The 25,002-nt window shown below is 38.0% G+C and overlaps 2 protein-coding genes across 7 annotated transcripts in view; one reads left to right on the top strand and one right to left on the bottom strand.

The window, feature by feature from the left end:
• Window positions 1–11,873, top strand: part of RB1 (RB transcriptional corepressor 1) — a 173,862-nt gene extending 161,989 nt beyond the window's left edge. The window contains exons 22-27 of the mRNA XM_008056952.2: window positions 283–396; window positions 494–657; window positions 3,155–3,185; window positions 6,181–6,323; window positions 6,838–6,887; window positions 9,983–11,873. Of these exons, the coding sequence (XP_008055143.1) occupies window positions 283–396; window positions 494–657; window positions 3,155–3,185; window positions 6,181–6,323; window positions 6,838–6,887; window positions 9,983–10,056 (576 nt within the window). The 3' untranslated portion in view covers window positions 10,057–11,873. The remainder of the gene's footprint in view (window positions 1–282; window positions 397–493; window positions 658–3,154; window positions 3,186–6,180; window positions 6,324–6,837; window positions 6,888–9,982) is intronic.
• Window positions 11,874–18,036: 6,163 nt separating this feature from the next.
• The window catches only part of RCBTB2 (RCC1 and BTB domain containing protein 2), a 55,606-nt gene continuing 48,640 nt past the window's right edge, over window positions 18,037–25,002 (bottom strand). For 5 of the 6 annotated variants that reach the window (XM_008056950.2, XM_021711774.1, XM_021711773.1 and 2 more), the window contains one exon: window positions 18,039–19,295. In XM_008056950.2, the coding sequence (XP_008055141.1) occupies window positions 19,155–19,295 (141 nt within the window). In that variant the 3' untranslated portion in view covers window positions 18,039–19,154. Of the gene's footprint in view, window positions 19,296–25,002 lie in introns of all 6 variants that reach the window. The other variant, XM_021711776.1, reaches the window with a different exon arrangement.

Here is a 25,002-nt window from a genome sequence, read left to right as displayed (position 1 = left end):
TCCCATGATACTTTCCATCCTGCCAGCCTGTCCACTCCTGTCTTTCTGAATGGCCAGCTGTTCCATCTCTGCTGCCTGGCTGCTTCTTTGGATCATTCTGTGATATTTCACTTCTGGTAGAGCAGCTATAAACCAAGCTTACAGAGGCATTTTAGATTATTTTTGCCTGTATAATATTTGCTTTTTACTAGTTAAAAAGTATTACAAAGTATTAGGAAAAAAAAGTCTAAAGAGACAAATTAGTAAATTCATTTAACGAGTGTTTTTACTATTCTTCTTCAGACATTCAAACGTGTTTTGATCAGAGAAGAGGAGTATGATTCCATTATAGTATTCTATAACTCAGTCTTCATGCAGAGACTGAAAACAAATATTTTGCAGTATGCTTCTACCAGGGTATGTTGAAAGCATCCTTTGATTGGAAAATTCTAATTATAAAATAGTAGATCTTTCTAAAACAGTAAATAAATCCTTTTTTTTTTTTTTGCTCTAGCCCCCTACCTTGTCACCGATACCTCACATTCCTCGAAGCCCCTATAAATTTTCTAGTTCACCTTTACGGATTCCTGGAGGGAACATATATATATCACCCCTGAAGAGTCCATATAAAATTTCAGAAGGTCTGCCAACGCCAACAAAAATGACACCAAGATCAAGGTTTGTGTTTTCTCTTTAGGGAAGTAGTAAAAAATAAAAGGAGATTATTTTGACCTCAGCATAAAAATATAAAGCTTTCTTTGTTTAAAACAAGCTAGACTCTTGAGTCACTGATTTGTTTATTTATATTAAGTGATATGTTAAGAATATGGGGAGAAAGAAAATACGTTTACTTGGATGGGTTTGCAAATTTAGTTATCACCTTTCCTGGCTGCTGGGGTGTCTTCTTTTGTAAACAGTTTGAGAACCAGTTTGGTTATGTCTCAAAACACTTTCAAGTAAGTAGCCAATCTGCTAAACAAAGTAGATTACTTTAAGTTAACAATTTTTAGTCTAAAAGAGGATGACGAGTATACTTGAAGCACATACTTCTTCACCACTACACAAAACAGCCATGTTACTGAAAACCATTTGTACCCCAAAAGTTACTGAGGTAAATAAAAAACTAAAGTAAAAAATATATAAAAACCTCAGTTTGTTTCAGCATGCTAACATTTTTGTGAAATGTTTGGTTAAAGTCAAGGAGAAAAAGCTTATAGGAAGATGTAGCTTTAGTCCATTTAAAATGGACTATAATCCATAATTAATTTTCCTTGTCAATAAATGTTCTTTAGCAAGAAAAAAAAGAAATTTTAGCCTATAGTTTATTGGATATCCTATAAATGCTTTCTGTGGACCTTGTTCATCTTGCTTGTTATAAGAATGGAGATGACTTGTTAAATGTAGATGACTGTCTATTAAATCTTCAGAGGTCCTCCCCCAAATCCTTCAAATGGCCTCCTTATATCACCTTGAGCAGGTCTTTATCTCTGCTCAGAAGGGTGCTGTGGATCAGGGAAGTGATGAGTGTGAAGCTATTAAATTCTCAGATGAAAGTTTCTGTGGAACTACAAGTCATCGTATTATCTTCCATATCCAACCACAAGTGCTCACTGGCTTTGAAGTGCTTCAGTGGACTAATTATATGTTATGATAGGCCATTTGAAACTGATTTTATTTGTATAAAGTAGGAGGCAGATTAGCTAGTATAATTAATGTAGTCTCATCTCAGAAACTGCCCATGTGGTTATGCCTAGTGGGCAAGAAAAACAAACAAGAAGAAGCTATATTAGCCTTTTAGAAAATAATTATGTGGTGCATTTAATTATATAAGTAATACTTTTGATAAAAAATTCAAACTCTACAAGAAAATATGAAGTAAAAAACAATTAGTGATATGATACAAATGCTTTCATGTGCCCCTGTGCTATCCTTTATTTACTTGATGTAGTTGGATTTCTGTGTACTGATATCTACATCTTAAGTTATAAGCTGCTAAAGCGCCACACCATGTCTAGTTAAGAAAGTTTACACAGTCCCACGCCACCATATGAAAATGCATACTTAGGTAGTTTTTTAATGATGGTAATTAATCCACATTATGGTGATAATGATGGCTGCTTGCTGGTCTTAATGAAATCAGTTCTGTGTTGATATTCTTTAGCAAAAAAGTCACATTCTGAAAATCCTAACCGATAAATCATTCATCAGGAATTAAAATAACACTATCTAACATATTTAGGTATTCTCGTTAATCAACTATTGCATATGGAGTGATGGTGACTTATCAAGTAATTGAAGAACAATAAAATCTACATATTCACCAGTTCCATGTGCATATTTTCAAATCTTTGTTGAGTTTTGTCAGGCTGATGCTGTTCTTCAGCTTTATTTTGGTTTTTTTATTTTTTATTTTTGAGTTGGAGTCTCACTCTGTTGCCCAGGTTGGAAAGCAGTGACAAGTTCATGGATACTGTAGCCTTGGCCTGCTGGGCTCAGGCAGTCCTGCTCTTCAGCTTTATTATCAGTAAATTAGATGGTTTGAACAAAAACGAATAAAGATTTCTGATTCTGGGATATATGATAAATAACCTGTATTATATGTCAGTATAGATCCTGATTAGAATTCTGATTATTACTTAATACTATAAGTTTTTGTCAAATGTAACTTGAATTTTATTTTTTTAATTTTTATTTTTTAGAGAGATGGGGTCTTGCTATGTTTCCCAGGCTGGTCTTGAACTCCTGGCCTGAAGTGATCCTCTCACCTTGGCTTCCTAAAATACTGGGATTACAGGCATGAGCCACCACACCTGGCCGCAACTTGAATTTTAAATGAGACGATGTGAAAGAAATTTGATATCTTACTTAGATTTATGAAAAACTAAGTAGGAGTAAACTTAAAACTTTTTTTGCCCTCTTTAAATATGGGCAATGGCAGAATATGTTCTTGTAGACCTATAGTTCTTACTTTAAAAATCTAAGAGACTGGGGGAGTATATGATTAGACTAGCACTATCAGAATAAGCCCCAAATGAATATAGTTTGCCAGCGGTTCTAGGATAAAGGAAATCTTCAGTTTGGTATTCCTGATACTTCAGATGATATTTCTAAGTTCATCTCTGCACACTTACATATGGTTCTTATTACTAATTTTTATTTCATCTTAACTTGACAGAATCTTAGTATCAATTGGTGAATCATTTGGGGTGAGTATTTTCTTTCTATGAAGTATAATGGCATGCACTATATAAAATAAAGACTTCTATAATTTAAATTTATAAATGCAATTATTCAAACACTTCATCCTGGTATATTGCATAGAATTAATAAGGTATATGTATCTCAGATTTATTTTTAAATAAAATTTAATTTCGAATTCATAATTAGTGTATGTAAACTATTTTCTAAACATTCCTGTGAGATCATATAATCCATATATATACATTCATTTATATATATACATACATATATATATGAGCTGTTTTTACTAACAACACTTCTGATACCAAATATGTGGGGTTTTTTTTCTCATACCAATCAATCCTCTAACTTTCCAGACACAACTGATGTCCTACAATTCAATTCAATTCTGACACCTAGAGTTAGTGTCAGACCTCACAAGTTTAAGGGTTCAGTCCTACAAGACTGTGCTCACTGCAGATGCCTGTCACAAGTGTCAGGTCCCACACTTTTGCTCGGCTTGTCTATAAAGTTGAGGAGTTCCCATAGTGTCTCCCCCTTACAGATTTGATCATTTGCTAGAATGGCTCACAAAACTCTGGAAAACACTTTACTTACTATTATCAGTTTATTATAAAAGATATAAATGAACAGCCAGATGAAGAGGTACATAGGGCAAGATCCAGTAGGGTCCTTAGCACAGGATCTTCTGTCCCTGTGGAATCGGAGTGTGCCACCTACCTAGCACTTGGACGTGTTTGCCAACTCTGAAGGTCTCCCAGCCCTATTGTTGTGGAACTTTATGGGGGTTTTATTACATGGCATAATTGATTAACTCAGTCTCCAGTACCTCTCCCCTCCCTGGAGGTCAGGGGGTGGAGCTAAAAATTCCTAGCATCTAATCAAGGCTTTGTCTTTCTGGTGACCAGCTCCCATCCTGAAGCTATCTAAGGGCCCACCAAGTTGCCTCAGTAGAACAAAAGATGGTCCTATCACCCTTATCACTCAGGAAATTCCAAGGGTTTTAGGAGCTCTGTGCCAGGTACCAAGGACAAACACTAAATATCTTTCTGTGATACCATATGTGCAAGTATACAATCTCATGGTAATGTTTACAAAATAATTTTGAGATTCACTAATTATGAATATGATTTTAAATGAGATACTCCAAAATGTAAGTACCATATCCAAACGTCACCAGCCTGTTCCTACTGACTAGTCTTCTCCTTCCATGCATATACACTCTTTTGCTTGTCCTTTCTCTCAAAATTCTCTGACTTCTAGGATATTCTTTCTGTTATATTGACTAGGAATTGATTACATGCGACTCTACCCCAGTGAAAATGTCAGGGCTCACATGGTGGTCTTCATTCTATGAGATTCAAAGGAAAGCTTAGCATTGAAACAGTTATTCTAGGCTAGGAACCCACTACTCTAGTTGGCCTTCCAGTAAGGTCACTAATTCAGCAATCCCATATTCAGTTTGCATTACTATTAATATGTTGCACCACCTCCCTCCCTCCAGAGACCTTGTATAGGAATGGGAAGACTGCCTGTATTATTTATTGGGCATAGCAGATTACTCCCAAACTTAGTGACGTGAAACAAACACTAATCATCTCAGTTTCCATAGGTCAGTAATAATCTGACTTAGCTAGGACCAGGGTTTCTCACAAGGCTATGATCAAGTTGTCAGCCAAAGCTGCAGTCATCTCAAGGCTCCACTGGAGGAGTGTCTGCTGGCAAACTTATTCAAATGACTGTTGACTGATCCTTGATGGCTGTTGGCCCAAGCCATCAGTTTCTCACCCCAGGCTCTTCCATAGAGCTATTGCTACACACAGCATGGCAACTTGCTTCTCCCAGAGACGGACTCCAAGGTAGGGAGAGAGATTTAAAAAAAAAAGATGGAGGTCACAGTGTTTTTGTAACCTAAAATTGGAAATATCATCCCATCACCTTAGCTGTATTCTTTTGGTTAGAAGCAAAAAGCACTAGGTCCAGCCCACACTCAAGGGAGGAGCATCACAGGAGGGGATGAATACCAGGAGGTGTGGGGATCACTAGGAGCCATTTAAGAGGCTGTCTACCACACAGCCCCAAATGAAATAACTAAGGGGAGATAAAAGTTTGTATACCAGATGCCAAAATGTTAAAATGTAAGTTACAAGTAGTCAGTTTATGATGGGCTGCAGCTGTCAGACTTCACAAAGAATATGTGAGGCCGTATATAGGGTTGGAGTTAGCTAGGTGTACAATAGTGTTCTTCAAACTTTTTTTCTTGCCATAATATCTAAAATAATTGAGAAAATGTTGTATGTACTTAAAGCTGATAACTAAAAATTTTATAAAATTAATAGTGGTACAGAATTTTTGTCATATGGCACATGTGTTCCAAATATATTTTTCATCAAAATTTGTTTCTACATTTAATTTTTGGAAAATAAAGCATAATTGGCAAAGCTAATCCCCATTGTTAAATCTATTATCGAATCAGATTTAATTTCTGTCACAAAGCCTATATGATTTGTCAACATAATACCCACAAAGTAAATCAAAAATTAGTATTCACTGGACACATCACCTCTTATCAAATTCTTGTGACCTTCCCTCTGCTAGTTATATAATACCTTCAAAAACTTATTTTTTTTTTTTTTGGTCAAAAACAAGGTTCCAGAAATCTGCTCTAACTTTGCATGCATCTGAAAGTATCCCTGAATGTGTGGATTCTGAAAATGAGGAACCAAGACTTTGGGAGTGTTCAGGGCTATTGAATGAAGAGTAGGAGGCTTATGGGGAAAGATAGGAAGATTTTAAAGGGTGGATGTTTAATTGGGGCGGAATACAGTTATTCTGATTTCTAGATTTTTTCATATATATTTTGGTCCATTAAAGCAGAAAATTAAAATGAAGAGATTACCTCTGCCTGGTTTTTGACACACCTCAAACTACAGTTTAGGATTGCTGACTACAAAACGCTGGCATTCAATGATTTAAAATAAAGAATTCTATAATTTGTAGACTTCTGAGAAGTTCCAGAAAATAAATCAGATGGTATGTAACAGTGAGCGTGCGCTCAAAAGAAGTGCTGAAGGAAGCAACCCTCCTAAACCACTGAAAAAACTACGCTTTGACATTGAAGGAACAGATGAAGCAGATGGAAGGTAGGAACTGTTAACAGATGGTTTCCAAGAGCTGAGCTAATCATCTGGAGGACCTAGAGTCTCGGCTCTGCTCCTGGCATATACTAGTTTCATGCCAATTTTATTTGGAAGTCATGAGAATGGCTCCAAATAATAGGTATGACTAGCCCCAAGTTAAAAACACCATGCAAATTGTGTGCTATCTACCAAAATTCAGTGAAGATATCAGATGTTAAAAATTTGATCATTTGTTTACAAAGCTAGTAGTAAAACTTTTTCAGTTTTAATCTTAGATTTTAAAACACTCTAAAAATGTTAACTACTGTCTTTTATAAGAACCACTGGAAAAACATATGGCATCATAAATTTATGACATTTGTATTTTAGATAGCTGGTTTATAAACCTTTTAAATTAAAAGCTACTCACTAAAATGATAGCATAAAAGAAGTCATTGAAAGCACCATAGTTACTGGAAATTTGAGTTTTCCATTTTTACATATAAATGTGAAATATTTTGCTTTTTTAAATTTGCAGTAAACATCTCCCAGGGGAGTCCAAATTTCAACAGAAACTGGCAGAAATGAGTAAGTATTTATTTCATCTTATGTAAACAAAAGAAACTGCTTACACTGCAAAAAGCCTTTTCACTGTATAAAAGAATGCACACATATAATTTCTTCAGTTAGCAGACTTGTTTATGCGTTTAAAATAAACTAAATCAATAATATATTATTTGTCTACAAACATTTGTGGGTTAAATATATAATGCAAAATGAAGGTCATCCTTACCCTTTCTAAAATCTTCCGTGCAGGAAGACTAAGAAGTGAAACGTTGCTTGATCACATCTTCAACACACCTGGCTGTGGTTAGAACATACTTTAGGATAGCAGAACTATAAAAAGGAACTCTTTCAGAGTGTTAGATATAAGGAAAGCTTTTATAAACCTAGCATATGTAAACATCATCTCCCTTATTTAAGAAATAATCTTTTATTCTGCCATAATTTAACTTTCCTAATTTGCAAATTTTAAAACTTAATTTCAAACAAGTTTTCTATTACTGAAAATTAGAAGTTTGATAAAGAACACGTCACTTTCCAGGTTATACATAAAACAAATGGAATTCTATTTGAAGCTACTCTGAGTCTATAAAAAATTAATTCAAATATAGTAGATGGAAAGCACATTAGGAAAGAGATCAACGTTCACTAACTGCTACTGTGTAGTCTCAGGTAGCTATGGTATGAGTGTGACATTTCCTGATATCCAGTGCCAGATCCATTAATAGGAAAAGAAACGGGTACTTAGAAGAAAAATATTCTGGAGATGGTAAGTGTTGAAACTAGCATTCCTAAGTCATAGGGCTTACCAGTGAGAACAATGCCAACTAAAGTAATATGAGACATGCAATATACCCATGTAACAAACTTGCATATGTACCTCCCAAATTTAAAAATTTAAAAATAAATAAATAATGAAATGAGAGGCTTTTTCTTTTCTTTTTTTTTTGAGTTGGAGTCTTACTCTGTCACCCAGACTGGAGTGCAGTGGCCGCTCCCAGTCACTGTAGCCTTGACATGCTGGACTCTGGCGATCCTTCCGCCTCAGCCTTCCAAGTGGCTGGAACTACAGGCGTGCGCTACCACGCCCGGCTAATTTTTTTTTTTTTTTTAAATTTTATTGTAGAGATGAGGTCTCGTCAATTTGCCCAGGCGGGTCTCGAACCCGCAGGCTCAGGCAATCCACTCACCTCAGCCTCCCAAAGGCGCGGGATTACAGGCTGAGCCACCGAGCATGAGAGGCTTTTTCTTAACACCTCTTTAGATATCCTCTTTACAAGATAAAATACTTAAAAGAATGCTTTTGATTGTTTATTTTAAAACCATTTTTCCCAACAATGTTGGTAATATTTTTTTTCCCAACAATGTTGGTAATATTTTTCACCAACAGCAGTTCACCTTATGAGTGTTGAGACTTTGGGTCTGAGTGAAGTAATAAAAAAATAAAATGAAATACAATAAAACCACTTTTTTTGTGTGTCATTTTAAGAATATAATTAAAACTAAACATACCAAAACTGTAAGTTTACAGTTATAAATAAATCTTTTTTTGGTTTTTACATTGACTAATGTATTCCTGTTTTAACTTGTAAATAGTTGCAGCTATTTCCCTAGTATATGAAAATAGGCATGAAGCTTATAACCAAAATCAGGCCTTGAAAACATGTGGAAGCATTTTGAAACCCACAAATATGCATTTAAAAAGGAGCATAAAGCTGTAAAAAAAAAGAAACATGTATATTATCTTAGAGAAGAGGTCAGTTACTGTAGTCAGTACACTCCCCAGTGCACTCTAGCTATAATGAGTTTCCTTTGCCAGGCCAGAGTTCAGGGCCTTTGTGCATCTGGAAGATTGGGGCAAAGTAACCAAAGTTTTAACCCCTGAAGCTAAAGCATTCTGCAGGACGCTCTTAGCTTTTCTCAAAGGATTACATTCAGAAAAGATCATCACACAATGCGGAATTTCCCAGAAGGGAAGGGCAAGAGGGCAAGAGCTGGAAATGTTGACTCTTCTTTCTTTTCTGAATGTGTGTAATCTTTGTGCTTCTCTGCAAAGAACTTCTGCCCACCTCTAAAATCAAGTTAAAGAATTTTTAAATAATTTAAACTAAGTATTCTGATTTTATCTATAGTTAGTAATGTACTTTTAAAATGCCCATGCCCAATGTAAATGAGCTGTGAGCTGATATCGTATGCAGTACCTGCAAGGCCTCTCCACACATTAGGGATTCTTTAGCTTTGTGAAGAATGCCACCTCTCTAGCAGATTCAGTCTGGGCCAACCCAGTGTTCTTGTCTGCTCAAGTGTATGGTAGACTCAGCCTCATCTTCTCTACAACAGTGGCCTACAAAATGGAGTGTACCAGAAAGTGAGCAAGACTGTCTTTATAAGCATAAAGGAAAAATATCAGAAATTCTGTTTATTTCATCTCATTTTAATGTTTTTTGGAATATATGTTTTATACTTTATTTATACATACTTTTTTGTGGTACATGCTTAGAAAAAAATTTACTGACTGTGATATATATTTTTAAAAATTTGGAGACCACTGCTTTTTGGGAGGAGGGTAAAAAACAATTTTATTTGCTCATGATTCTTTATTGCTTAGCATAGCTATAAATATTTTAGGGGGATTTTAGGGGGTACATGTGCTATTTTAATATATGTATAAAATGTATAATGATCAAATCAGAGTAATTGGAATATTCTTATCACCTCAAAACATTTATCCTTTTATGTGTTGGGAACATTAAAATTCTTTTAGTTATTTTTATTTATTATTTTTTTATTATAAAGATGTGGGGTACAATTCAGTGTTAAGTATACAAACATTGATTATGCAGGTACCCTTGTTGATGAGGTATGCCTCTCCCTCCCCTAGCAATTTCCCTCAACTGCCAATCCCATCCCCCTCCCCATAGTTATTTTGAAATATACAACTAGTTGTTATTAACTATGATTTCCCTACAGTACTATAGAATACTAGAATGGAGACCACTGCTTTTGCAAGGTCCTGAGCACCATCAATTTGACTTGAACATCATGCATGTGACAGCCCCTTGCCAACTTACCCAGCACCATCAGCACTATTAATAAACAGTTCTTCATCCTTTTTCCAGCATCTACCCGAACACGAATGCAAAAGCAGAAAATGAATGATAGCATGGATACCTCAAACAAGGAAGAAAAATGAGGATCTCAGGACCTTGGTGGATGCTGCGGACGCTGTGTGTGCCTCTGACTTCACTGTCTCTCACAGATGTGACTGTATAACTCTCCTAGGTTTTGTTGATGGCCACATTTAGTATCTTCAGCTCTTTTTGTAGACTTAAAATGTGCAGATGCAATTGTGCAGGGGATTCCTAAGTCATTTGCAATGCTGGAGTCAATGGTATTATACAAGATTGAAAATCTTGTGTAAGTCCTGCCATTTAAAAAGTGGTAGCGGATTGTTTCCACTTCCAAAGTCAACTTGCTGTGCTTTCTGAGTGGTGAGGCTGCCCTGGAGTGGGAAGCCTCGTAGCCCATGCCTGTCTGACTACTTGGCCTTCTCTTGTAGCATATGTGTGATGTGTGCTCTTGCTTGTTAATTTATATTTATTTTTTTTTAATTTAACATGAACACCCTTAGAAAACGTGTCTTTATCTTCCACATGCAATCTGACTGCCCGTTCACTCAAATTATCCTGAACTCTTCTGCTAAAACAGGTATTATTAGAAACTAGGAAAAAAACCTAATTTTTACACATTAAATCGTGACTGTTGGAATCTGATGTACTGTGTACTTGTTTTTTAAAATTTTATCTTTTAAACACAAGCAGAAAGCAAAGTATAAACATGTGATACTGTCATACTACTGACATAGATTTCATACCTCAGAACTTGAAGAATTTATTATTTTCTTCATCCAACTTTTACTTTAAAATGAGGATTACTGGTAATACTCTTGGTTTTCACACCATTCAGATCACTGAATTTATAAAGTGCCCACCTAGTACTTGAAAAAATAAAGTGTTCAGCCAGATCTTAGCTTTAGAGGACCTTAATACAGTATAACCCAAGTGCACTTTCTAATGTTTCTGGGTCCTGAAGAATCAAGATACAAATTAATTTTATTCCACAGACTGTTAACTATAGGAGCCTTACATTTTTTATTTTCTTAGAGATTTGTCTAATTGCATCTCAGCAGTTATTCTGCCCTCCTAAATTTGGGAAGTTTTCCTTTTTCTCTGGAATAGTACATGTCTTCCATGTATCTTTTGAACTGGCAATTGTCTATCCTTTTTTTTTCTTTGTTTTTTTGTTTTCTTAATGTCAGTATGGTCTAACACTGGCACATTCAAAGCCACATTATTTCTATTCCAAAATTGCAAGTAATCAAAGGTCTGTGTGGGTTAGGCATTAATGCTTCTTTCTGATTTTGTGCAAAAGCTTCAAATTAAAAATAGCCGCACTAGGAAAAAGACGCTTCTCCCTTCCCCCACACCTGAAGGTGTATTTAAACTGTCTTGTGTGATTAACTTATTTAGAGATGGTATAATTTAAAATAGGAGGTATTTAAGGTAGCATCAGCTAGCTTTTAGGAAAATCGCTTTGTCTAAACTCAGAATTCTTTTTAAAAAGAAATCTGTTAGAAAACAAAATTTTATTTTGTGCTCAATTAAGTTTCAAATTTACTATTTGACAGTTTTCTTGATAACAGTGGCACTAGAAAGCTTTACCCCATTTCCTCATTAATTTCTGCATGACTATCATACAAATCTGTTAGTTTTTAATTCAAGGGCTTACCATATTTCTGGGTCTTTTGCTAATAAGTTCACATTAGAATTAGTGCCAGAATTTTAGGAACTTCAGAGATTGTGTATTGAGATTTCTTAAATAAGGCTTCAGATACTGCTTTATTGCTTTTTTGTATTGGTTAAAACTGTACATTTAAAATTGCTCTGTTACTATTTTATACAATTAATAGTTTGTCTATTTTAAAAATAAATTAGTTATTAAGAGTCTTAATGGTCTGGCGCTGTGGTCTTTGTGTTCAGTATACTAGTGTTCTCTTCTCCATCCGAACTCTCCCTGGTATCTCATCCATCCCTAGCCTTTAAGGGACTCTATATGCTTATGATTTCCAAATTTATTCCTCCAGCCCTGGTCTCTTCATAGAAAACAAATTGATTTCTACCCCAGCCCAATTTCTCAAAATATAAAACATACGAAAATATCTTGTTCCTACCCTGGTCTTTCAGCATTTTACTAAGTCAGAAACTTAGGAGTCATTTACTAATTCTTGTCTGGTCCACTACTGAGAACAGTCTCCCTGCTCCCTCTCTTTCCTCTTTATCATTCAACTCCATAAGGAACAAAAATGGCCGGGTGCAGTAGCTCACTCCTGTAATTCCAGCACTTTGGGAGACTGAGGTGAGAGGATCGCTTGAGCCCAGGCATTTGAGACCAGCCTGGGCAACATAGTAAGAACCCCTCTACAAAAAAAATGAAAAGCTAGCTAGGTGTGGTGGCTCATGCCTGTACTCCCAGCTACTTGGGAGGCTGAGGTGGGAGGATTGCTTGAGTCCGGGAGTACAAGCCTGCAGTAACCTGAGCGACAGAGTAAGACCCCAACTTAGAAATAAAAAAAGAGCATTATTTGTTTTCACAAACTTGGAAAACTTTGGAAAATACTCAGTTTTTCCCCTTGCATGTGGACTTTCTAGGTGCTAGAGCTATCTACTTGCTGGGTTAATGCTTTCATTCTGGGGTAGGGAGTGACTTAGACAGGAGATGGGCAAGAAGTGAGTCAAGGTTGGCAGTTCTAGGTGGTGAGAAACAGTGGAGAGTGTTGCAGCACTTCTAGAGAGTGGCACAGTACAGAGTGATGATTCAGGTTGGTGGCCAAGAGCCTCTGAGCTGAGCCCTGAAAGAATGGAAACTGCTGTGCACAATTCTGGGAGAAGACCATTCCAGGTTGGGTAGAAGGAACAGGAGACATAAAAACCCAAGGTGAGAATCACCTTGGCATTTTAAAGAAGAAGGTAGGTTTGGCTAAAGCAAAGTGGCGAGAAAGTCTATGAGATGAGAATAGGGAAGTCAGTGAGAGCTGCCACGCTCAGCCTCTTCCTTTTTTCAAATGCCATGTACTAGTTAGTACCTGCTATATTCTAGGCACAGTCCTAACTACTAGAGATACCACAATTAATCGAGAAAACTAAAATCTCCATCCTTGTGGAACTTACATTCTAGTTTCAGACAAGGAGAGTAAACGAGTCGGGTATGGTGGCTCAAAATTAGCCAGGTGTGGTGGCATGCACCTGTAGTCCCAGCTACTGAGGGGGCTGGGAGGGTAGTATGGGGAGAGGATGAGGAGAGAGGTTTGCTTGAGTCCAGGAGTTCAAGGCTATGGTGAGCTGTGATGGTGCCACTGCACTCCAGCCTGAGTCAGCAAGAACCTGACTCAAAAAAGAAAAAAAAAAAACGAACGAATGAAAGAAGTATGTGAGACTGTAATAAGTACTGTGGGGAAAAACAAAGCAAGGAGAAGTTCAGGGAGCACTGGTAAGGAGTTTTAACATTGAAGAGAGTGTTCAGACTCACTGAGGTGATACTTGGGCAAAGAGTTGAAGGAGATGAGTGAGCCACACGTGAACAGGATTCAGACAGTCCACAGAGAGGAAAAGCCAACACTCTAAGGTAGGAATATATCTGGTGAGTTTGAAGAACAATAACTTCTTATTGTCATAGCGAAATGGGGACTTGTATATTAAAGGCCTTTTCCTCTAAATATATAAATATAAATATATTTAACAGGTCTACATCCTTTATCTGCAATTCTAAAATCTAAGAAGCTTTAAAAACCAAGTGGTTCTGTGTGTTTAGTGCCAAAAGTCATATGGCATCAAAACTATACCGAAACTGGCATAGTGCTATTTATACTTGGTCCCACTTGGATAAAGGAATAATCTCATTAATATGTTTGCTTGGAGCTAACCCAAGCTCTGCTTAGGTTTCATGTATTATATGGTGTGTGTACCACATTATCATTCTAAATTCCCAAAAAATTATGAAATCCATCTGGCATTAAAAGTTTCGGATGAGGGATTATTCTTGAGTTTGTGTGATTTCTCAAAAAACATGGTAGAGGAAATTCTTTCCTTCTGAAACAGCAGCACTTTTTTTTTCTTGAAGGAAGAAAGGCAAATAAAAAGGCTAGAACAGGAAAAGCAGCCGCCATCTCCTCAGGAAGCCATCTTTGTTGGCTGGGGATCTTCAGGGAAACACAGGTCAAGTCAAAACCAAACTACCTTAATGACCTCGAACATTTTTAGTCAGGATGACAGAGATTGATCACTTCTGGAGAATAATTTAGTATTCTAATGGTTAAATGCTCATTATAATACAAGAGACAAGTTTAAATTCATGCATTTACTTTTCATTACAGCTTTTTCTACAAATGGCAGGTGGGTGGGGACCCTATACACTAGTTTTACTATCATCTAGATGATTTCATAAATGCTTTTAACAGCATACTTTTGTTCCTTATGTTAGGGCAATATATATACACTATATATTGTATATTGTATATATATTTTTATTATATATAATATATATAAACTCCACTGAAACTTTACACGTGATATATGTCACACATAAAGTTTCAGTGGAATTTTTCTTTGTAAAATAGATACTTTACAGGACAACTCAAACACAGAGCATCTGGAAATATTAAATTCCTACTACAGGTACAGTTTCTTAAATAGAAATATATTATGGTGGCACCATCTAATGTCTACGTGGAATTAAAATAAGCTGTTTTAATATGAAGCAAGAATACTCATTCATTTTCAGTAAATCCTTTTTTGTGTTCATTATTTTGAGACTATACTTATATATTAGTATTAACAATTATCATAGTAAATAATGACAATTTAATATGAAGAGTTAAATTTATTGCACAGACCAACCTCATTTGCTTCCTAAATAGAAAGCATTATGATTTTTAACTGAGTTTACTGAGAAATTGCTAAGGTTTGCATTTGTATGTTTTGACAAAGACAGAATTAAAAATAACAGAATGGTATGATTTTTTTCATTCTCTTCACAATCCTCCCAATTTGTTTCTTATTATGACAGAAGGGGGAGGACTAATAAAATAGGTAAGATTATATAGTTTGTAGTTGCTTCTTTTCACTATTACTGGTTAAGAGTTCCGCCTCTGAATAAAATTCTCCATATTTGGGTCCAGAATGACTGACAATTCACAGTAGCTCTAAGCTGAAGAGCATACCTAACACTTTTAACCTTTGTTTTTAAAAATGAATTCAAGGGCATCTTCACAAACTTCTATCAGCAGATGAGGAACCTTCTTCATTCCTATGAAGCCTTATCCTTTCTCTGTGTAAGTTCAAGTAAAAATCACATTAGAAGCATGAAAACATTGACTTCTTTATGGGAAAAAGAGAGGAACAAAATTAAAGGATAGAAAAATCGAAGATAAACTTGTGTAAAGAAAGGCTCCACTAACTTCTGATGTAGTGTCATTCTGAAAAACACACCTTTTCTCTCACTATCCTCCTGAACAGTAGGGTTTTCTGAGGCTCTCCAAACATTCATCTGTTAGAAGGAAATGAAAAAAGGAAATCTTTTTCCTTATCATAGGAGTGTCAATAGCAACCCTAACCTCAAAGACCAGAAAAAGCATGTTTTTCCAGATAGATGTACCCACACCCAGGCTCATCTGTCATCACCCAAACTGGTGTAAAATTAGCTCTTCTTTATTGTTTGGAATCACAAGTTTTAAGGGCCAAACCACAGACTCGCATTCTTGGCTGAACATCAGAATCACTTGTGGGGCTTTAAAAGTACACTGAATGAGAATCCGCAAATATAGGTGGGAGTGGTGGGTACATTTAAAACCCAGACTTCTCTGCCACTATACAATGCAATCATGTAACCAAATCTATACCCTCTAAAGCTACTGAAATTAAAAAAATAGAAAAGAATCCACAAATCTGTATTCTGTAAAGGTCCCATAGATTATTCTGTTGTACCCAGAGATAAGAAGCACCAAGATATATAATAGTGCAAACCTGTACAAAATAAAACTTAGAAAAAGTAGATTAAAATCCAGAGTAATAACTTGTACTCTGGCAGTGTGCCTTATTGACTCATTGTGCGGAGTGATTTTTCATCTCTAAATAAACTTATTTGTCCCCCTTTGGGTGTCCCAATTTTTATATGAAATGAGTTAATAAAAAGGCGCTGAGGAGCTTGAGAAGACCCTGGCCCAGCGCAGCGGCTCAAGCCTGTAATCTCAGCACTTTGGGAGGCCAAGGTGAGGGGATTGCCCAAGCCCACGGGTTCGAAAACAGCCTGGGCAACTTGGTGAGACCTCACCTTTACAGTAAATCAAAAAATTAGCTGGGCATGATAGCGCGAGCCTGTAGTTCCAGCCACTTGGAAGGCTGAAGCAGAAAGATGACCTGAGCCCAGCAGGTCGATGCTGGCCAACCTGGGCGACGGGGTGAGACTCCAACTAAAAAAAAAAAAATAATAATAAATAAACAACCTGCTCTCAGAAACTAATCCAGCTGGCTGACTCTTCTGGCTCTTGCTGGAGGGAGGGCATTAATCTATTCATGAGGGATCAACTTCCAGAACCCTAACATCTTTCTTTAGGCCCCACCTCCCAACACTGTCACACCGGGATCAGATTTCATCAAGAGTTTTGGTGGGGACAAACCACATCCAAATCTAAGGATTCCAAAAGTGACCTCATCAAGAGAATGAAAAGGTAAGTTACAGACTAGGAGAAGATATTTGCAAAAGACACATCTGATAAAGAACGGTTGGCCAACATACACAAAGAGTTCTTAAAACAATAAAAATCAATTCAATTTAAAAAAAAAACATCAGGTTAAAGATCTGAACAGACACCTCACCAAAGAAGATGAACAGATCGCAAATGAGCACATAAAAAGATGCTCGCTCCACATCACTTATGTCATCAGGGACCTACAAATTAAAACAATGAGATACCACTACACACCTATGAGAATGGCCAAAATCTGGAACACCAAGTGCTGGTGAGGATGTAGGGCAACCAGGACTGTTTCACTGATGGTAGGAATAGAAAATAGCACAGCCACTTAAAAAGTGCATTTTGGCCAGTCTCTTACAAAGCTAAACACACTCTTACCATATGATCCAGCAATCACACTTTCTTGGCATTTTACCCAAAGGAGGTGAAAACTGATGTCCACACAAAAACCTAGACACAAATGTTTACAGTAGCTTAATTTATAGTTGCCGAAAGTTGGAAGCAACCAAGATGTCCTTCAGTTGGTGAATGGATTAAACCGACTGTGGTGCATATCCAGACATGGAATATTATTCAGCACTAAACATGCCTGAGCTATCAAGTCACCAAAAAAACAGGGAGGAAACTTAAATTCCTATCATTAAGTTAAAGAAGTCAACCCCAGAAGGTTGCATACATATGATTCCGACTATATGATGTTCTGGAAAAGGCAAAACTACAGAGATGGTAAAAAGATCAGTGAGTGGTTGCCAGGGGCTAGCAAGGAGGGAGGAATGAACGGGACGAGCACAGAGGATTTTTAGGGCAGGGAAACGACTCTGTATAATAACAATGATGGACACCTGTCATCAGACATTTGTCCAAACCCAGAGAATATGCAACAGCAAGAGTGAACCCTAATGTAAATTATGGAGTGTGGTGATAATGTGTCAGTGCTGGTTCACTAACTGCCACAAATGTAACCGTAACGTCTCTGATGGCGGATGCTGACAGAGGAGGAAGGGGGACCAGGGGGAAGTTGTACTTGTGTGGAGACTGGGGCGGGGTGGGGAGGTGGAGAGGGGGTATGCATATGAAAATCTCTGTACTTTCCACTCAACTTTGTTGTGCACCTAAAACTGCTTTAAATAAAGTATTTTAAAAAGTGGCCTCCCCAATAAAAAGCAAAGGCAATGATACATATAATAATTAGGCTGTTTGTAAGTCATTTATGTTTTAAGGTAGGCTTTAGTATGAGACCTCATCTGAGTAACTGCTTTAAAAAACAAGAATATAACATGCCACATGGATTTATGTACAACTAAGAGACATGAGATTGAACTTTATAATGTTTCTTATTTTTAGGGAAAGAAAACCCCAAACACATTTGTTATCTGCAAATAAGTACTTTATTATCAAATAGTTCAGCATCAGAACAAGATCTCTAATTCCAAAAGTTTTCTTTACATAATGTAACATAGTGAGATACATATTAGAAGAATCTGATACTACATCCCATTCTAGTTTCTCTTTTGCAACTGGGTAGCTTGTTTTTATCTAAGTATAAATTTATCTCATTCTTATTAATGCTGCCCATGAAATGTAAGCATTAGTTCCTTTTCAGCTAGTACTTAATAATTATACCAGTGCCAGGTTAAGACACCTGTTTTATAGTGACATGAAAGTCAACTACAAGAAAAACACAATCATTTTTACTTACAGAGGCAAATCTCTCTTAACATAAAGAAAAGCAAAGGATGTTATGCAATTATGTAAGGCAGATAAGCCCAGAAATTATACTCAAAGATAATACTTCATATTCAGTAATCCCACGTGAGAAATTAATGACTCAGAGTAAATAAAAAATTAAAATTAGCCCTTAGGACTTCGACAATTTAATTACTCAGGCCTTGTGAATTCTAATTAATGTTCTAAGTTAGCCACTGTTCCTCAGAACAATGTACCAGAAGAATATGAACCTCAGTATTTACAGGCTGTCTGAATGTATTTTGTGCAAGTTATTCCTCCATCCAGTATTCCTCACATAAAGCTGTTCTCAGGGCATCCTTAAGATTTATAAGAACTTGAGTGCCTACTGTATGCAAGGCACTGTGTTGAATGGCGAAGAGATGGGAAGGACAGCATTGCTTGTCAAGCCATCAGTCTGGCATCGGCTAGCTTGTAACGGATCACTTGGGCCAGAATAGCATATTCTGAGACGAGGGTACCAAAGGGGCCCAACCTAAGCGACTCAAATGCGGAAATGGCAAATATGAGATTTTTTTTTCCTTGAGTTTAGTTATATGTGGTCAGAGCATTCAGTGCTTTCTATAAAAACTTTGGATTTAGGCAGATGAAGATGACTCACCACCTCCTTTTGACAGACAGAATTATTCAGTCAAATGGAACTCATCATACGTACTATTAGTTAAAGAGAAGTTTTTCACCCCTGGCTTTTGCTGGGGGAATGGAAAGCCTCAAAAACTTCTTTCCTGCAGGTGGGGTCAATTTTTAAAGGCTCCAACTCTGCTTGCTTTGCTGATAAAGTTCTTCAGGAGATCATGGTCCATTTCGGCAAAGCCTGAAGTCTGTGTTACTACAGTCAGATGGTTTATGCAAAACCTGAAGCAGAATTCTTCTAAATCCTAGGAACAACAACAAAAAAAGGTTTTAACAAATTCATATTTCCCAGTGCAATGCAACAGAGCGGGAAAACTTCCAAAACAAGTAAAAAGGATTTGACAGCCAAGCAGAGGAAACGTCGGTTCAGCAACGCCTAAAGAATAGTTATAAAAACTCTCTATCTAGGTTGGTCCAAAGGCAGGGAGTCATCTCGGTTGCCTGTTCACGGTCAGCTACAGATGGAGCTCCTCGTTCTACTCCCCACTTCCCACTGCAACACTTGACTAGTCTTAAGAAGCAACTATATAATACAAATCCATGCATGTGAACATTTAAATAACAGAATAAAATGAAAATCCCACCACACCAACCAATGTAAAAAGTCTATTTCTTCCCAGAGATGGGCACCTAAATGTACGAAGTCTTTGGTGCCTCTGTCTCTGAACAACTATGTACTTGCAACTGTCCATTCCATCATTGATATTTGTTAAAGGTCCTCTTTTGCATTTATACGGGGTGCTTTAACTATTTCTATCTGTGAAGAATTTGTACAAAGAAAGAGTAGGCCATAAAACAGTAGTGCTGGACACTGCTGCTCTTATGAGTTTAACAGGCCACTGCTGCTTTTCTTTGTAAAAAGACAGGATGGGAGGAACAAGCTTCATCATACTACACACACCTTCAGTTATCTTCACTGGGAAAATGCTCTAAATGAATCATGACTTCCAAGGCTCTGTGGTAAGAGAAACTTGACAGATGAGTGTTTTCTGGCTTATTATAATGCACTTAGGGCCAAAGAATAATCCTGTAGTAATTCTCTTGATTAGAACTGTAAACTTGAGAATCAGAATGAAGATGGCCAGATGTTTTCTGGCCCCAGGGAAGAGTGAGGCCAGCCTGCTGACACCTCAGACCCGGGCGCTATACACTCCTACCTGACTCAGGCCAAGATGCTGCCAAGTGGGAGTTGATTATAAAGTTTCCTCTCTATGTTGCTGATGATAATTTATTAAAAAAAATAAAGTCCCAAATAATTTTCAAGCAATTGTATATCCAAAGTGCACTACAGTCTTTTCTTCTTTGGACACATATAAATTATAGCACATGCTGATGAAAAATAGACTGAAAAATTAGCAGTGCTGATAGCCATGCCAAGGTATATGCAAACCTATGGTATTTTTCCTTTTTTGAAACAAACTACAATAGGAAAACATGTTTGCTTCATTCCTGAACATAACTGTGCAGGCCGCTGGGTCGCTAGCAGTAGACACATCTCAGTCCCAGGTCAGCCCTCAGTGATGACACAGGGAAACTTCACATACCCACTCGATAGCATAGCATGTTACTAGACACGACAATGTGCTCTCTAACATTATGTGCTCTTGCTTACATTTTTAGAAACAACAGGTTTTGCCTACAGCACAAGTAGTAAAGGAAGACAGAGGTGCATCCTCGTGGCTGAATTCCACAGAGAGGAATGGAGAAATCCTTGCCTACACCACACACGTGGTGAGGCAGTTTGAAGTCTTACAGATCTGGACCAGGTCAGTAAAGCTGCTAATTAATGGGACAATGAAAGGGCTCTAACAAGTCATCACATAGGTCCACCCTCTTTACTTTTCTAGAATGGGAAAATTTCCTGCAATTATTAAATAAGGACAAGACTTGGAAAGAGTTCCCATGAGTCTAAGAATTCAATAAATTGGCATAGGATGGCACTAGTTTTAAGAGAATTTTGTCCATATAAAAGAAGGCCCCCATTATTTTTTTGGTTAAAGAATTGTAGTCCACTTTAAATGCTACTCTCTAAGGCTTCATGCTTAAAACGGGGCCCTTCATTCTGCCAGGAAATCCAACCACGTTTCCCTAGTTCGTTCAATCTCCTACAGGACTGTCACACTTTCTCCCCCTCAACTCACGCCTCCTCTCCCATCCTCATCCTAAACTAATATGACTTCCTATTTCACAGAGAAAACAGAATCACTCGAAGAGAACCTCCACAGGCTCTGGCCACCTCTCCTTACCTGCTGCGTAGAAGTCTGCCCGCTTGGTCTTCTCCAGATATGGGCCATTAGCCCATACAAGATAGGTCCCCGCGCTTTCCCACTGGATCCCACTGCTCCACCTACTCAGGGGCCCCACTCTAGCAACTGTCCCTGCAAGACCAGCTTGTTCCCCTTTACTGGATCATTTATTTGCATCATTAGACAAACAGGCTTCAAGTTCTTTCATCTTGAAAAAGTTTTAAAAGTATGTTTTGCCTCAAATGCCTCTAATCTCTTTCTCTTTATAGCCTTCATCACAAAATTCATGGGAAAAGTCCCAATTCCCCCACTTCAGCTCTGCTACTTCCACTCTAATCAGGCTTTACCGCTCGAAACCGCTCCCCAAGGTCACCCCCGCCATCCTCATCACCAAGTCCATGGTCAGCCCCCAGTTCTCCCCCAGACCCCTCAGCAGCATCTGCCGTGGTTGAAGACTTCTTCCAGATACACGTTTTTGTTTTTTTTTTGGGTTGGAGTCTCACTCCGTCGCCCAGACTGGAGGGCAGTGGCACACTTCTGGCCACCGCAACCTCAACCTGTAGGGCTCTGGCGATCCTTCTGCCTCTTGGCCAGATTCCAGAACACAGGCTCCTGGCTCTTCTCTTCCCTCCCTGCTCACTCCTTTCCAGCCTCCTTTGCTGGTGTCTTCCTTATCTCCTTGACCTCTGAACATAGCCTGGGACTGAATCTTCAAACCTGTCTGTCTCACGTCATAGTCTCACGGGTTTATGTACGGTACCTTTCTCTCTGATCTCCAGACTTGTTTATCTGATTTGCTTATTAGACATTTTCATCTGGACACTTAATGGACATCATATACTGACATATTCAAAGCCAAATTCCTGATCGTTCTGAAAAATGTTGCTCTTCCCACCTTCTCCATTCAATAAATGCCAATTCCATCCTTTCCCTTGCTGAAGTCCAAAATCTTGAAGCCATGCTAAGTCTTCTTTTCCTCACATCTGATGAATCAGCAAATCCTGCTGGTTCTACTTTCAAAATATATTCGAAGTCCAATGACTTTTCACGATCCCCACCACCTTTAACTGGGACTGATCCACTGCCATCACTTACTGGATTAACTAACACCCTCCTTTCCCCACACGTTCTTCCCAGCACAGTCGCTGGAATGACAACTTTCAAATGCCAGTTGGATCACGTCTGCTCCTCTCCGAATCCTCCAATTTCGATTCCCAAAACCTGCCTCCACCATGCTGCCTCCACCAGACAGTCTCCCTGTCCTCACCTGCCACCTGCCTTCAGGTTGTGCTCCAGATCTTGCTCTTCTGCACCACCTGCACCTTCTTCAAGCCTTTGCTCAAGCCACCCTGTTGGGGACGCCTTCCTTCTACTTAACTCGATTTAAAACTTCAACTTTAACCTCAGCCTGGGACTCCCTAGCTTTCCTACTGGCTTACTTTCTTCCGTACTGCTTATCACCATTTGACATCCTATATATTGTGTTCATTTATCTACTGTCTGTCTCTCCTCACCAGAAAGTTCCTGGGGGCAGAGACTTTGGTCCATTTTGATCACCTTCAGTTCCCCTAGTGCCTACAACAGTGCCCGGCATAACACAGGTACTCAGTGAATATCTGTTAAATTAATAAGTAAACACTGCTGATTTTAAAATATAGGAGACAACAAAGAATTGTAGTTAAACGTGTGGTTTTGAAATCCATCCAATCTTGGATGCAAAACTGCATTCCAGCTTTGCAATTTACAAGTTTACTGAGATTACTTAATCCCCCAAGCTTCAGTTTCCTCCTTTGTATAGTGGGACTAATAATAATGCCTAAATCTTATAAGGTTGATTTGAGAAGTAAATAAGACTGGAATTGTGCTTATAATAATCCCTGGCTCATATTAATTAAGAACTAAATGACAGTCTAGCATGAGGGATAATAATTTGCTGAAAGAGCCCATTTTCTTGCTTGCTCATTTGAGTCAGCCGAATCAAATATGCTATTCTCTATTTATAAAAGCTTTTATTTTCTACTAAGTACATAGAGAGTCTATTTTACTTGTCATCTGTTATACTGACTCAGAGTACAGCAATTAGCTGGACAGGCTGTAGCAAAACAGTGTGTTTTTATAGGCAAAGTTGAACATTCATTAAATACTGAATGAGAACCTACTGTGTGTCCTAGACACTATCCTAGGCACTGGGGAGATGGTTGTGAGCAAAACAAGTCTCTGCCATCCGTCAAGGAGCTTATTTTCTAGGAAACTGAGAGCTGCAAGGTACCAGACAAATAGTTCACAGAAACCGGGAATAGAAAAAGTCTTAGGGCCAGGCTCAATGGCTCAGCCTGTAATCCCGCACCTTTGGGAGGCTGAGGTGAGTGGATTGCCTGAGCCCGCGGGTTCAAGACCCGCCTGGGCAGCGAGACCTCATCTCTACAATCAAAAAATCATCCGGGCGTGGTAGCGCATGCCTGTAATTCCGGCTACTCGGAAGGCTGAGGCGGAAGGATCGCCGGAGCCCAGCAGGTCGAGGCTGCGGTGGCCAGGAGCGGCCACTGCACTCCAGTCTGGGCAACAGAGTGAGACTTCAACTCAAAAAGAAAAAAAAGAAGAAAAAAGAAAAAGTCTTAGGAATTAAGCCCAGTTCAGATCAAACACTATGTGCCACAGTGAGATGGCCCTTCAGAATTCAGTATTACCACAGTGACTCTAAAAGGACAGACCCTAAGTAAAGCACAGACTTTGGCCAGGAAGCAGTCTGCATGTTGTCTTGATATAACGCAACATTCACTGTGCTTTCACATGTCAAAGTTTCAAGGTGGGCAAGATCTTTTTTTTTAAGTGAAAAAAAAAATCTAGACTTAAATAACTAGAGATAAATACATAATGTGGTCTAAGATGCTATGAAAGTGCTAATGTTCTCTCATTGATGAGTCATTGCCTTCCTCATACTTTTTGCATTTTCCAAATTCTCTTTAATAAGCACATTACTATTCACACAGGCAGAAAAAAGTTATAATCTTTTTCCACTAAAATATGCCTGCTTTCTGACCAAAGGAGAGGATATCCTTATACTAAAAGGAAATCAACTCCAAGAAGTTATGGCCTGTTTCCTAAAGATTTAATTCTAAGATTTTCTGTCCTTTATTATCATAACAATACATGGTCACTGCAAAAAGTTCAGGAAAAAACACACAAAGAGAAGGAAATAAAAATCATCCACGGCTAGGCGCGGTGGCTCATGCCTATAATCCCAGCACTTTGGGAGGCTGAACAATTTGAGAGGCCAATAAATCAAGAAAAATTAGCCAGGTGTGATGGTATATGCCTGTAGTTCCAGCTGCTTGGAAGGTTGAAGCGTAAGGATCACCTGAGCCCAGCAGGTTGAGGCTGCAGTGGCTGTGAGAGTGCCACTGCACTCCAGCCTAGGCAAGAGTGACACTCTGACTCAAAATAAATAAATTAAATTAAATTAAAATCACCCACCATCCTATCAGTCAGTGATAACCAATGGCCATATTCTTCAGTGTTTTTTCTATATAAATATCGAATTTCAATATTTTTTATTCAGCTACTGATACATTAAAAAAAAGAACCCTATCTTGAATAGGTGCATAATTTCATGGTATTAACATTCTTATTTATTTATTTATTTATTGTGAGTTGGAATCTCACTCTGTCCCCCAAGCTGGAGTACAGTGGCATGCTCGCAGCCACC

The sequence above is a fragment of the Carlito syrichta genome, unplaced genomic scaffold (assembly GCF_000164805.1).
Source record: "Carlito syrichta isolate Samal-C Ts95f unplaced genomic scaffold, Tarsius_syrichta-2.0.1 Scaffold302582, whole genome shotgun sequence".
Taxonomy (NCBI): Eukaryota; Metazoa; Chordata; class Mammalia; order Primates; family Tarsiidae; genus Carlito; species Carlito syrichta.
Note: the sequence above shows the minus strand (reverse complement) of the source record. Positions and strands in the feature narration are given on the sequence as shown.